Raw genomic sequence first — 14,581 nt, 5'->3', positions numbered from 1 at the left:
TCGTGCGGCTGCCTGTTTTTAAGGCCAGGAAACCGAGTGAGAGGAGAGGCTTCAGCTTCTCTCGGGTGTGGCCACTTTTCTTGGAGTAGTTTTCCTTGGGCGCCCGACTGGACCTTCGTGACTTACGATAGACACTGCTAGCACATCCTTCTCAGTCGGGGGCAGGTCTTTCAGGATCTTCCCACTTTCCTTTTTCAGTCATTTCTGTCTTTTTGAAAGTGCTTGACGGATTACCCTTGGGAGACCGTGACGGGGTCTCGACCGCTGGAGGATTGCCCTCTGCTCTGATGCCCGCTGGCGCGCTCTTTCTACCAGCGCGGGTTTTTCTCATTTTCTGTTACATGCAGCCCTTTTTTTCTTTCTGTTTTTGGGATTTACTGTCTTGGTTCTTGGTTGTATTTGACTTCGACTACTTCCCTCTGGAGTTGGCCTAGCATTGTCCTCCTTCAGCTGCCGCTTGTCTGCCTCATGCCTCTGCCCCGTGTGCGGGCTCTCTGTTCTGCAGGTGGCGCTTTTCCACCGTGCCCCCCTCTTCCCCTCGCATTAGCACCCTCTCGTCCACTCCTCTGCCGCCCGCCTCCGCCAGTGCCGCCCTGACGGCTGCCTTGTTCCAGATCCAGGCAGCCAGTTACGTCCTGGTGTGGCTGCTTGGCTGCTAGGGGCCCCTCAGCCTCACACGGGCCGAATGGAAGCCCTCCTTGCTCACCACATCTCTTGCTCCTGTGTCCCTGTCCTCAGGGGCGCTGTCACCGGATGCGAGGGAAGGACCTAAACCTCCCTGCTGGCCTCTTCCCCTTCTTCGGCAGGTCTGAGTCCATCCCACCCTCTTCTCCTTCTCCCTTCCATCGCCAGCCCAGTTAGGCCCTCACCCTGTGCGACCAGCCCCCCAGTCCGAGCTCTTCCTGCTCCGTTGCACTTATGTCCCATCCTCCCTTCATTCCTTAGTTGTCTGGAGAGGCTCCGGGCCTCTGCTGCTTCCCCCTCCTGCCGGACACAGCCCCGCTATGGTCTCTTACAGACGTCACTGCGCCGCCGTGGGCCCCAGCTCCTGCAGCCCTCAGCTCGGGCTTTGGTCTCACATGCTGACCTGCCGGGCTGTCTTGGACATCCGACCCTCCTCCCCAGCCTGGGAGCTCCTCAGAGCTTCTCTGCCCCCACGCTGGTCTTGGGCTCAGCAAAATGGGTGCTCAAGGAATGGGTGTCAGGAATTACGGGCGCTGTTGGCTTTAATAGTAGTAATCATATTTATGGTAATTTAAATAAGTCTAAGGAAAATTGCTCTCATTTTTGGTGTACTTTTTTTTCAGGGTTATTTTGGAGCCGTTGGAGCACTCCTTGAGCTGTTGAAGATCCCCTGATCGTTACCTGGGGAGGGGTTCCTGGAACATTCCACAATGGGATCTGTGAACTTTTGTTTTTTAAGAGACTTATTCAGTTTTATGATTGTGTACTACCCGAATCAAAGCAAGAAAGGACAAGTGTATTTTTCTAAGTCCTCAAGATAAATCCTAAAAAATTCAGTCTAAACTAGTAACCGGTAAGGAAAGATACATGTATAAAAAAGTGGACCATGCCCGCGGCAGTTTGGATCTGCTGTGTTGCGGTTGCTCTCAGTGCAGCTTTGTCACACCTGCCATGTATTTTTGAAATTCAGTGTCGCTTGCTGGAGCCACTTCAGGGGAGAGCTGTTCTGTGTTCAGCTGACTGTGGTTTTCTGTCCTGTTGAACTTGCTAGATGTAAGGCAAGCACTGTATGTTGTAATCTAATCACAATGTTGTCAAGATGGACTTGGAGATCATCACCTGTGCATTAACTCTGGTGTGAGTTTAGCCTTTTGTGTGAACATACTGAAAAACATGTTTTATTTCAAGGATCTGCAAACTTGATTGGGCAGAGTAATTCTGTATTTGTAACTTGGCAATTAAGCAACTTTTGGAAGGGCAGTTCCAGGTTACTCTACACCAAACAGTCCTGGGAAGGTCTGTTTGGAAAGATGGGGCTTAGTCTACCCTGGGCAGAATATCCTGGGGGGCGGGAGGTAATTTTGTTGAAGTGATTTAAGCTAGCAGAAAAAATGCCACCTGGAAGACTAAACCCAGACCAAAGGGGCCTCTTGAATCGACATCTTTTCATGGAATTGGAGAGTTCGGTTTTTTGGGCTGGTAGAAAGTGAGGAATTGAAGTCCATTGATTAACTCATGGGGAGCAGGGCGGGGTACTTCCGCCTTCCCCTCCCACTTGGGGTCTTTACTTGCCAGAAATTGCCAGGCAGGCTGGCCGGTAGGACTGCGTGAGGGCTGCATGTGCAGGCTCCAAAGGTAGCGTGATGAGAGGTTCGAAGATGGAGTCTTGGTAGATTGACTTAGAAGGTTTTCTTTTTGCTGTACAGAATAACTTAAAAAACCCTTCCCCTTGGAGATAGAGCACCGTTTTATTTTGTGTATTTTTGTGCCCACATCGCTGTTGAAGGCGATGAAGGGTCTGTATAAAGCAGCCTTTGAACCAGAAGGAAACTCCAAGACTCTGCAGCCTCCTTGGCGCCTGGGCAGGGGGACCTGGCCGGAAGGTTCCAAGGGTCGGAAGGGCCCGGGGCCCCTTGGGTCGCCAAGGGAGGAGGGTCGGGTCCCTTGGCACCTCTTGTGTTGGCCGCGTGGCGGCAGCAGAGGCACGTGGCAGCACTTTCTCAGGGGCCACCCCTTCAGGCAGCTGGGCGCCTGTGGGTTTTGGGTGCTGCCAGCCTGGCGCAGGCAGCAGAGCTGGGGGGACGCTGTGGAGATGAGACCTGTGGCCCCTGGGTGGTGATCGGCTTCTCTGCTGCTGCCACCGCTCGTGGCGCTTGGGGCGCTCAGCCCCAGCCACCTCTGATCTCATCCCTCAGCCCTCAGCCCTGAGACATGTGCCTGGTGGCCCCACGGCCCCCACGGCCCCCACGGCCTTCAGAGACAGGGTCACTACCCACTCGCTGATACACAGTTGTGCTTCTGGAGCCCTTGTGCCCCAGGCCTGCTCCGCTTGCTCCCCTCCAGAGAAGGTAGTGGAGGGAGGGAGGGAGCCCGCTTCGGAGGAGATCCGGGCCCCTGTGCCGGGGGTGCCCTGCTCTCCCCCTGCCTAGACGGTGCTCACGAGGCTGAGACCAGTGCTTTACGCAGCTGGCCTCACTGCAGCTCTGTTCACCCTGCAGTTCAGCAGGAACAAGCCTGCCTGAGGTTGCACGGCTAGAGCGGGCCAGAGCCCCCTCTCCTGCGTCGCACTGACCTCGCGCTTCTATGAACGCAGCACTTCCTGTCCTCGAGCAGCTGTCTCCGTGACTTCTCTGCGCTTTGTGCTCAGCTCACACTGTCACTAGCTGGGAGGGTGCCTGATCCGTCACCAGTGCGTTGTTTCTAAGGCTAGCGGACGTTTCTGGCCTCTTCAGTTCTGCCACAGCAGGCCCCTCTTGCTTTTCCTGCTGCCTCCCAGGCCGCTTGTGCGTGGCCAGCTGCCGCTGCTCAGGATGCAGGTGCGGTCCCACCTCCCTAAGCAGCCATCAGCCCTGGATGCGGGTTTCTAAGGTGGTGCCCCTCCCAGCCCTCGTGTCCGAGCTGTAGCCCCAAGGCAGTGACCGCCTTCCCCTCTCACCCCTGAGTGTCCCTAAGGCCATCGCTACACATTCTCTTCCCTGAGCCTGACCCCAGTTTACTGCCACTGCACTGCCTCTGGCGCGTGAAGCGCATGTAAATAAACTCCCATCCACGGGCACGTCTGCCGTCTCTCGGCGGCGTCCCTCCCCGGCTGCCCGTCCTGAGGAAGCCGAGGCTCCCCCCGCTGCCGGAGACGGTGTGTGTGTTGGGGGGGCTAAACCAAGATTGGAGATGAAGGCTCAGGCTGAGTGCTGGGATGCGGTGACTGGCAAGGGGGGAGGGAGTCTCCGGGGGGTGCCCAGGCTTGTTGGGGAGGCTTGGTTTCGGACTGTGTGGTCTTGACGTCAGAGGGCAGCTGGATGTGTTTAATTGGAGACCTCAGACCTGAGAATGATGTGTATCTAGGTGGGAGTTTGGTGGACGGGAAGGCAGAGGGAGAAGAACAGTCACAGGATGCGCAGAGAAGGAACAGGCTGCAAAGACAGTGGTCCCGTACGGGGCTGGTGGGGGCCGCTGCCCAGGCCGCTGAGGAGGAGGAGCTCCCCGGGCACCTGCGTTCAGAGGAGGTTCAAGAAATGGTCCAGATTTGTGGCAGGGTCATGAATGGCCTTGAGGGAAGCCCTTTTCCCCCCCAAACTGTGGGGCCAAAGCTGACCTGCGGGGGTCCCAGTGAGGAGAAATGGCAGTCACCACCGGACGACTTTGGAGCAAGAGATGTTTTTTTCTCTTAATGTAATATAGTTGGTATTGCCCAGTCTGCGATGCAGCTAGAGGCGTGCGGCGTGAGCCAGCCCCACCACCTCCACCCCCGAGCGCCGGTGTCCACGTCGGCGAGCCCGCTGGTGTGTCCAGCCGGATCCGCAGTGCCGAGGCCAGGGTGGCAGGTGGGGCCTGGGCCTCTTTCTCCCTCACTGGGACCCGGTGCTCCGGTCCTCATCCTTGACCCCACGCCCCAGCCCGTGGGAGGGTGCAGGCCGGAAGCTCCCTTCGTCACAGTCCCGCGTTGCTGGTGACCAGCTCACTTTGATCACAGCCACTCACCTTGACTCTCCAACCCGCGCCACGCAGGCTGAGGTGGGGTGTAGGTGACCTCAGGCCCTCCGAGTTGCAGGGTACATACTCCATACAAAGTATTTTCAAAACCTGCTTTTTATTTACATTTAAGTCAATTACATGCATGTTTTGTTTTTAAAACAGGAGTAATTAGCCAAAAATGCATTAAAATTTTAAAATAGCAATTAAATATACAAAAATATAGCTTACAAAATGCGAATGTTTAAAAATATTCTGCTGCAGAATTCTTAGTGTACAAACACGTCTATGAAACCTGAAGCTCAGCATTTCATAAACCTTTTTTTTTTGAGGGAGTTATCTGAGATCTGGTGAATAAAACCCAGTGGGCTAAATAAACGACAGGACTTAAACTACCCCCTTCTGGGCAATGATGTCAAGAAACACAGAGACGACAGTATCAGGAACGCTCTTGGAAGACCGGGCCCTCGTCAGGAGGGACTTTCCTAACCCCGGCCGCGCCCGCTCTGGCAGGGCCTGCAAGGGAAGGGGTGCGTGGAAGGACAGTGTGCAGCTGGCCCTAGACGCAGGTCTGCCAGGCTCGTGCTGGCACAGGGAGCAGAGAGGAGCTCCATCAAGCTACGACAGGTCCCTTGACACTGGGGGGGACCACCTTCGAGGTCCATGTCCCTGGAGCAGGGTAGGTGTTCTCCCTGATGAGAGCCACAAAAGTGAGTGCTGGATTGGTAAGCGATGGGTATGGTGCTTGGTCTAAAAGTGGGATGAAACTGTTTGCATCTTGCAACAAGTTGGGCTCTAAAGGGGAACACACTGAGCAAGTCCCATTTTTCTCCTGATAGTCTCACTCAAATGGAAGCACATTCCGTGGCACGTGGGATCTTCCGTTCATCTCCACTAAAGAACCACTCCAGTTTTCAAGTGCAGAGTGAGGCACGTTCATCTCTTTTACTTAAAATTCATAATAGCTAATGCGGGAGACATTCTAACCCAGGACGAGATACTCAAGTAACAGAAAGGTGGCGCTTCACATACAGTTCCTGTCAAGCTTTAGGTTAGGGGCCCAAGCTGCACTTTTAATCCAAGGGAAGGCAGGATGCCAGGGGGGCTGGCGAGGACCAAGAGGCAGGAGTCCATGCCCCTCCCCGCAGAGCTGCCCGGAGGAAGCAGCTTTATAAACTCCTGCAGGGGCAAAAATGGACTTAAGACATTTTTTCTTTCTTTAAAGAAAAGATGACTAGTGGAGTAATTTCTGTGGTCGAAAGGAGAAAATCCTGTGGGAAGCATTTTCTTTTTAATGTGTGCCTAAAGAGTGGGGCGGGAAAGGGAGCAGAGCGCATGGCCTTGAACATGGACACTGAAGTGTGTGTATCTGCGGTTCACCTGGAGGAGCCTGCCTACGTACCTGCTTAGCATCAGCTGAGACATCGCCCCCCCGTCCCCCAAACCAGAGGCTGCCTCAGGCTTCAGTTGTTGCTGCTTCTCAAACCCCTGCCTCAGAAACACAGGAGCTCGCCTAAGAAATCATGGCGGTGGTAGCCAGACATCACCCCATCAGATGGGGTTGGGTGGGGGTGGGGGTAGCTCGTCCAGGCCCTGCAAAGGCTGCTGGACCTGGACCGGGGGCCTGCACTGCTGCCGTCAGTAACAGAGCAGGACCTGTTCTCGAGCGTCCTGTCACAGACCAGAAGGAGTCTGGAAATCGGTTGTGCTCACATATTATCTGAGCACCTGTGTGGTAAGGGCCACGGAGGGACTGCTGTTTCTGCTTTGTATGGAAAACTAGAAGTTCAGTTTGCTGCAATCAATAAAAAAGAGTGCCTTATTCAAAAAGGAATGTGATTGCAAAGACATCCCCCAATTATGGGCTCACCTTTTACAGATACTCTGCCTTCTGGGATGGCTCTTCCCCCATGAATAGGAATGCTCCTTGGATATACTTGTCTGGTATCACAAAGTAAAAAAAAAAAAAAAAAAAAGAAAAGAAAAAAATTATGTACACACACAAGCACACGTGTATACATACACATGTGTGTATTCACCTGCATATGTGTAAATGGTCACTGGAAGGATCTACATGGAACAAACTAAAAGTGGGCATTCAAGGGCTAATAAAGTTGGGCTTGCCAGGTCAACGATGCAAGGAAGACAATGATTCGTGAGCTATGTGAGGGGGTTACCTACTCAGAAGCTTACGCGATGGCGCTCGGGGAGCACTGTGGGAAAGGTACACGGAGGTGACTGGGGAAGATCAGGAGAGGCAAAGGAAGGGACCCGGGCGGACCCAGACCCCAGGGGAGCCCTGTCCCTCAGGAAGTTCCTGCTGAGGTTCTGTTGCTACCTGGACTACAGAGGAGCCCCACGTGACCTGCATCAGGATGCTGCCTATAATCAGAAGCTGCCACGGCCCCAGGCCTACTGCCCACCAGGCTTTGGATGTGGCTGGTCCTCACAAGAACCAGCAAAGATGTTACTACAATTCCTAGGTGGGGGATAAGAAAACCAGCTTTGAGAGGCTAACTTGCATAAGGACACACGGCTGGTGAATGGCAAGGGGTGATTTTGAATCACTGAGCACTTTTTCTGTCCAGAGCTCTAGGGATGCTTCCCTTGTTCATTTTGTAATTCTCAGCCTTTCAGAGAATTAGAGTTGTTCAGAATAGCTTAGCAGAGCAGGACCAGGTCATGGAGGTGACAGGCTTTGAAGTGGGGCTGTGGAAAGGGGCAAATCATTCTGATGGGCCCAAGGGACGTGGCACTGGGGAAAAGGATCTTCATTTGTCAAGACCTATCAAGAACAAGCTATCTGGCAATGATGGTATGTTCCCTGTATTCCTCACCCCAGACCTCCCGTGGGCCATCTGCTCCCACCTGGCCATTTCTGTCTTGTCCTGCTCCCTGCCTTGGTGGGTGCAGACTACGAGGACCTTATCTGCTAGGGACAGGCCCAACCAAATCACACTGTGGCAAAGAAGTGACAGAGGACAATACCTTATGCCTACTCTTTAGGAAACAAGTCAGGCTGGTTTTGTTCCCTGTTGCTAAAGCCAGCTGGATTCAGCTGCTCCCCTAGCAGTAACTAGAGAATGATGCAGCCGCCCATGGAGTTCCCGGTTATTTTCTTTTAACCCACAGCATACAAGTAACATCCAATCTTTGAGCTGCTTAAGACACATTAAGAGAAAGTAAAAAACCTCCATGTCACCAGCCAGTGGCCCAAGAGCAGACAGACCAAAGACCCCACGTGTCTAGATTTAACAAAAGGTCACCAACAACTCACCAACGAAAGACAGATGTGGCTAGAGTAGCCTCACTCTAAAGTGTAAGCCTGTGCCAAGAATATTAGGGTGTCCTTAACTCATTCTTTAAAAAAATGTCGAGATGGAGGTTTAACCTCGTCCACAGAAGACTGTGTTTTAATCAGAATTAAAGGAAGATGTAAGTGAAGGCCTGGCCTTGCGGTTTTGGCAGTGCGGCAGAGAGCCCTGGAGGGGGACCCAGATGTGGGGAGCAAGTGCATTCAGGCCGTGTTGCCAAGAGTCGCGGCCACTGCTGTGCGTGGTGCTGGCCGTGCTGCAGTGAGACAACAGAGCCAAGAAAGGAGATGAGAGCGAGCAGAGGGAATATTCGCCACTCCACGCCCAGCCCCATCCTGGCGGAAGAACTGCATTGAAAAAGCCCTCTGCATTCGCAAGGTGCCGAGGTCATGGAGGTGGTACCTCGTGGGGGCTGGTGCCCGGCGGAGCGTGCGGCATTCCTGAGCTATCCTCTACCGGCCGGAGTGACGCGCCAACCAGGTCAGCTCGCGCTTCCTGCGATACAGGAAATGAACTCCTCTACCTCCCTACACACACGGACTCGTGGGCGGTCTCCTCATACTGACGCACAGGGACAGAAAAAGGCTGCAACTGACCAGTTACAATCCTGCGGAAGCTGTGAACTGAAATCATTTGCAGTTTAGAGCACGAGAAATCTTCCTCTGAGGGGAAAAATTTTCTTTCCTGTTTGAACCCCGTAACGACAAGGTGAGATCTGTCCCAAAGCCATTCCATGGGAAATGGTGGGTGCTGGCCACTAATGAGGCTAGTCCAGAAGCAGGCTTACTTCTGACATTGGTCACTGGAAACCTTTCACTGTAAACTGGGTGCTTGCAGTATTCAACTCCGTTGTGCTACCAACACAGAACGCAGAAACCATGAAAGTAGGAACGCACGAAAAGTTCTTTTCAAGGATGCCCAACAGGCTAAGGCTTTCATATAAAAATATCCCACACTTCCTTGCCCTGTTTCAGCAGCAGCCAGTTGGCGTGCCATGAATAGGTCACACAGAGGAAACAGCCAATTCTGACCAACTGGATTTGTAATTTTCCAAGCTGGATTCTGCCCAGCACTTTCCTAGGCTAGTGGGAATTTTCCTCCTCCTCTGGCCCCAGCCACCTGAGCCAAGGACAGGTTCCCTCTCCCATTCTAAGACGGTAGAGGCTGGATTCCAGAAAAAAATCCCTGGAGACATGCCGTGAACAGAGTAGCAAAGCTTCCTCCATCGGCTCTCCATACCACGCAGACCACATTTCCAATGAGAAACTGTCCCATTCACACCTGCGGAATGGAGCAGAGGCAAAGCTGTTGATGAGAAGTCCACCCTATGACAGAAGGAGGTGGAAAGGAGGGCTGTGGAAAAGAACTTTCTATCTGACCCAAAGCCACTTCAGATAGCTAATTTGTACAGTATTCATGAATCTGAATAGATGGAGTCATTTCTAGAAAAGTTGGGCAGAAAACTGAAGAGCAGCATGCATTTCTCTCCTATAAAGACACTTTGAATTACTCATCTCAAGTCTGAATAGTGCGGCACACACCGTCGGGTGAACAGCCTGCGGGAGCTTCCTGACACTATTTACAATCTCAAGTGGATCCCCGGCTTCAGAATTACATAAGGATCTTATTTGGGATGCTTTAAATTGTTAAAAGGTCAATGACAGGCATTTTCTCTTAAGTAGAAACAGGGTAAGAGGGAAGAGAACAGAGGGAAGGAGGGGGGAGGCAAGGGGGTCAGCATCCTCTCATCTCAGCAGGGCCGGGAGGACTGGCCATTCTCAGGAAGGAGTTCCCCTTGGGAGCCGTCTGAGGGGCTCACAGCAGCTCCTTACCAAGGCAGTGGGCTGAGACTAGCAGCTGTGCTGGAACCACACTGCGTGGGCAGCACCCTGAGACCCCCTGGGTCACACAGGGACAGCATGGGCTCACTAGGAAGTCAGGGGGTAAATGAGAGGAAATGGCTTCTGACCAGGCCTTCCCAAGCACATCTAATGTTTTTAGATGATTTGATAGCAAGTGTCGTGAACTTGAGGGAGAAGGGGTGGCGAGGGGCACCGCTGCTCTGTGGTAACCAAAGCCCTTGGGTTCCAAGATGACCTTATCAAAGGAACATAATGTGAAAAGCCTTGTTGGCACTGCCTCACCAATCACTGGCAACCAGTCGTGCTTCGGCTGAGGTAACCGCTGGTTTTACTTGGCTCAGGGGCTGCCGGGAGGGTCTGCTGCTGCAAAGGCATGCACGGTCTGCATAGAAGCTCGTCTGTCCACAGGGGGTGGGGGAGTGGCTTTAAAGACCTGCCCTCAGTTCCCTTCTCTAACAGTTCTGTGTATCTTCCCTTCTGCTTGATAAAGATTCACCTTGACATGGAGATAAGTATCTGGGAGACAGAGTAATGGCGTCAGCAAGAGACCCTCATGAAATTTCTTGAACATAACCGGAAGGCTCATCCATCATCCACTCCTCTTGGCATGGGGTAGTGTCAGCGTGCTTTGGTTGTCACAAGACCCAGAAGTCTGCGTTTCCAGCCGTGCTGGCCCGAGATCTTCATGAGGCAAAGAAGTGGCAGCTGGTGCCCCAGGTAGAGCAGCCGACACAGAGACCGCTTGTGTTCCTCCTGGCTCCACATGGGCATCGGATCCCGCAGCAGTTTGATTCTTGGGGGAGCTATACAATGTTCTCTGCCCCGGGCAGGGGTCCCTGTGGGGGTCCACGGTCCTGCTTACTGTGCAGCTGGGCCAGCTGCAGAACTGGCATGTTGCACAGTGGACACACCTTCCGAACCTCCAGCCACTTAATAAGGCACCTGCAAAGCGAGACAACACAGCAGGAAGAGGTCAGTCCCATGCTCGTGGCCCCTGCTGCCCACATGCCTCATGGGTTGAACACCTCTGTCCCTCGTAGCCAGGGGCCAGTGTGAACACTCAGGTCCCAAGCAGCTCCACCAGCAGGCGGACCACAGCCGTTAGTCTTCCAAAAGGTGATACTAAGAAACCACAGTCAGCATGCTATATCCTTGAATTATCCATGACTTGTTAATGAAGTACACTGAGGATGGTCGTGGGGAGTAGAAATAAAAGTTTTTAATAGAAATAAAAAACAAAATTGTGAAAGAAGGGGGAATATTAATATGTCTGCATGGGAGATGGACTCTACCATTTACATTCAAACTTTATTTTGATTTAAAATAATGATGGTTTTGATTAAAGTAAGTTTTTAGGAATAGAAGCCCTTGTTGGAAAGTTTCAGTTAAGTAGCTGTTTATAGCCCGGGCTCTAAGGAGGTGTGGGCCTCTCTGGCTCTCTGCCCAAAGTCCTGCCTGGTGGTCACATTCCACCTGGTCCTGATCCCTCCCAATGTCACGTTCACACACATAGACACAGACACACACCTCACCCTGTAGGGTACATTCCACTTTCTGCTTTACAGACCAATCAAAGCTGTCAAGCTTGTCTGGCACTGCCCCAAGTCCACAAGTTGGCCGATATGCCTCAAACTCAGGTCCCTTTAAATAATTCCATACCAATAATACTCACTTTCTGTGGAAGGCATGCTTACATGGACAAATGCCCAACTCATCTCGAGGCTTGAAATCTTCTAGACAAACTGCGCAGAGCTGAAAGACAAATTCACAGATGAGGCAAAGTGTCTGCTAAGCACTCTCGCAGGCCCCAAAGTAAAGTGCAGACCCCTGAAGCCAGCCATTTGAAGGGACTTACAAGGTCCCATGACTCCTTAAGTGAAAGAAACAGACTGGAATGGACCAGGTCTTCTGAAGAAGAGTCTCCTGCTCTTCCTGTCACACGTCTTCAAGAAGGAGGACAGACAGGAAGAGACAGCGAAAGGCAGCTTCCTTTACTTCGGAGCATCAGGAGGGTCTCAGTGAGGTTACTCTCTGTAGACAGGCTGGGTATACTGCGATTTCCCTGTGGTGGGTGAGGGGCTCATTTTCCCAGGGAACGCCTGCTTGGCAGCACAGCCCCTAAGGGGGGCTCTCCTTTGGTTTTCTCATAACGTAGAAACTGAACCATGGCACAGCCTGTGGTAACATGCTTTTTATAGTTTCCGGGGCCCCTTGCTTTGGCACTGTCCTACCAGTGTTTCTATCATATACAGAGTTACTGAAGAGTCACTGAAGTTAAACTTATGAAAATATACAGATGGGGCTAGCATCACTCTCTGACAGGTGGCTAGGCTCCACTGCCTGGAAAGAGGCCTTCTCCGTCACAGCCAGATGCTGGCTTCCGACCACATACTAGTGCCCAGGGACATCAAGTATCATTGCATATGCCCACTTTACAGATGAGAAAACAGAGGCTCAGAGCCATAACCACCTTGGTGAGTAGCCGGGCCTGGCTGGGGACCCAGGTCCGTTGCACTGATGGCTGCTGCACTACTTGTCTGCTGCCCAAAGGTTGAACTCCCCCCTGCTTGCTTCCCTGGCCGTCTCCAGGGATCCTGGTTCAGCCATCACCATTTCTTGTCCATCCTGTCGACATGACTTTCCTGTTGCCTGTATCTTAACCTGTAATATGTAACCCAGTCTTAGGTTATGTGACAGGACACGTGGCTCTTGGTGCCCCATGGCCAGTGCTGTGAATGTTGGTTTTCCTACACCCTTCTCTGGGGAGCTCTCCAGGGGCTCATGTATACAGCAGATAGGATCTTCACAGGAGGAGGAAAAGGGGTAACTGTCTTAGGCTCAGCATTACTGTGGAGACAGCAGGGGAGAAGGCAGGACAGTTAGCCTTGGCTCAGACACCCACTAGCTGTGGGACCTCTGCCATATGATGCCTCTCTAGCTCTGTTTCTTCGTCTGTAAAGCGGGGACACTACCTGCCCCACCGTCATCAGTTCAGACTAGGGGCAGGGCTGAGGAGGCGGTAAGGCAGTCTACCAATGCTAGTTGTTTTTATTTACATTTAAATTTCATGATGGGAGCACTATTTTTAAGCCCATTTTTGACTTCTGGAGGAAGGCTGAGAACAAGCTGTGGGTACAGATGAGGAACCAGCAGTTCCAGCCATGAGGGTGGTCTTTTTGGGCCTTAGCTTCCCATCTGTAAAGGGGGATGATGTTCCCACCTCGCAGACTATATGAACAGGCCCCTCTGGCCTCAACCACTAAGCTTCCCTCCCAGCACAGGGAAGGAAAGAGGGTCAGGACTGCCGGCTCTGTTTCTGGAGATTCAGTGCCGATCCTACCAAAGGGCAAGAAGTTGGTCAAGCCACTCATTTTAATTTGCTTATTTTTCTAGGATCTAAGGTTAGATTTGTAGCCTTTTCAAAATGGAGTTATGATTAATGGTTATAATATGCTATTATGTTCTTAATCAAATTCTAAAACCATAGCCACCTGAAAACAAAAAAAAGATAAATTCTGACATATTAAGTGCCAAAGGTGACCAGAAGCCAAGGGCAGTCACAAAGAGAAAAGCCTCAGATCTGACTTCTCAGAAGTTCCATGAAGGGTCAAGCTAATTTTACAACTTTACAGATCTTATTTTGCAAATCAGTTTTACTTTCCAGTATTTCAACAAGATTGCTTCTCCAGTATAACTTCCCATACCTTTTTAAAAATGGAGATGTAATTCACATAATATTCACCCCTTTAAAGTATACAATTCAGTTTTTAGTATATTCACAGGATTGTGCAACCATCACCACTATCTAATTCCAGGACATTTCATTCCCTAACCCCAAAGCCCACACCCACAAGCAGTCACTCCCCATTCTCCCTTCTTCCCAGTCCCTGGCAACCACTAATCAATTTTCTGTCTTGATGGATTTGTCTATTCTGGTCATTTCCAGAGTGAAATGAAATCATGAAATGGTGTCTTACAATATGTGGTCTTTTTGTCTGCCTTCTTTTACTTAGCACGATGCCTTCAACGTTCATCCATGTTTATTCATTTTTATGGCTAAACAGTATTACGGATATACCATATTTGTTTACCCATTCATATGTTGATGGTACTTGGATTGTTTCTACCTTTTGGCTATTGGGAATAATGTTGCTCTAAACAAGTAATTGAGGGGCGCCTGGGTGGCTCCGTCAGTTGAGCGTCTGCCTTTGGCTCAGGTCATGATCCCAGGGTCCTGGGATCGAGTTTCTGCTCAGTGGGGAGCCTGCTTCTCCCTCTCCCTCTGCCCACCCCCTACTCCCACTCATGCTCTCTTGTGCTCTCTTAAATGAATAAGTGAACAAATCTTTAAAAAATAAAAATGGATTACTAAAAATGTTCAAATAACCCAAAGAAGGCAGGAATAGGGAAAGAGAATGACAAAGAGAGGGAAAAGCAGAAGACAAATAATACAATGGTAGATCTAATTCCAAACATCAATAATTGCCTCAAACGTAAGTGGTCTAAACACACCAATTAAAACAAAGACTGGCAGAGTGGGTTAAAGGAAAAGAACCCACCATAACCCAACCTTATGCTATCTATAAGAAAACTCACTTCAAATATAATTATATAGGTAGACTGAAAATAAAAAGATGGAAAAAGACATGCCATGCAAAATTAATCAAAAGAAAGCTAGAGGTGCTATTTATTTTTTTTTAAAAAGGAGTTAATTCTTTTTGTTTGAGAGAGAGAGAGAGAGAGAGAGAGAGA

At 51.1% G+C, this 14,581-nt stretch overlaps 2 protein-coding genes across 3 annotated transcripts in view; one reads left to right on the top strand and one right to left on the bottom strand.

Moving 5' to 3' along the window:
- PANK2 (pantothenate kinase 2) overlaps nucleotides 1–10,453 on the top strand; it is a 35,015-nt gene extending 24,562 nt beyond the window's left edge. The window contains exons 7-8 of one of the 2 annotated variants that reach the window (XM_040638023.1): nucleotides 1,308–1,537; nucleotides 10,320–10,453. In XM_040638023.1, the coding sequence (XP_040493957.1) occupies nucleotides 1,308–1,358 (51 nt within the window). In that variant the 3' untranslated portion in view covers nucleotides 1,359–1,537; nucleotides 10,320–10,453. Of the gene's footprint in view, nucleotides 1–1,307; nucleotides 6,670–10,319 lie in introns of those variants that run through there. The other variant, XM_040638024.1, reaches the window with a different exon arrangement.
- The window catches only part of RNF24 (ring finger protein 24), a 69,708-nt gene continuing 65,261 nt past the window's right edge, over nucleotides 10,135–14,581 (bottom strand). Inside the window, exons 5-6 of the mRNA XM_040638025.1 lie at nucleotides 11,502–11,581; nucleotides 10,135–10,771 (exon numbers count right to left, since the gene is read on the bottom strand). Of these exons, the coding sequence (XP_040493959.1) occupies nucleotides 10,633–10,771; nucleotides 11,502–11,581 (219 nt within the window). The 3' untranslated portion in view covers nucleotides 10,135–10,632. The remainder of the gene's footprint in view (nucleotides 10,772–11,501; nucleotides 11,582–14,581) is intronic.

The sequence above is a fragment of the Ursus maritimus genome, unplaced genomic scaffold, assembly GCF_017311325.1.
Source record: "Ursus maritimus isolate PB19 unplaced genomic scaffold, ASM1731132v1 scaffold_22, whole genome shotgun sequence".
NCBI lineage: Eukaryota > Metazoa > Chordata > Mammalia > Carnivora > Ursidae > Ursus > Ursus maritimus.
The sequence above is the reverse complement of the archived record's forward strand: the minus strand, read 5'-3'. Positions and strand labels throughout refer to the sequence as shown.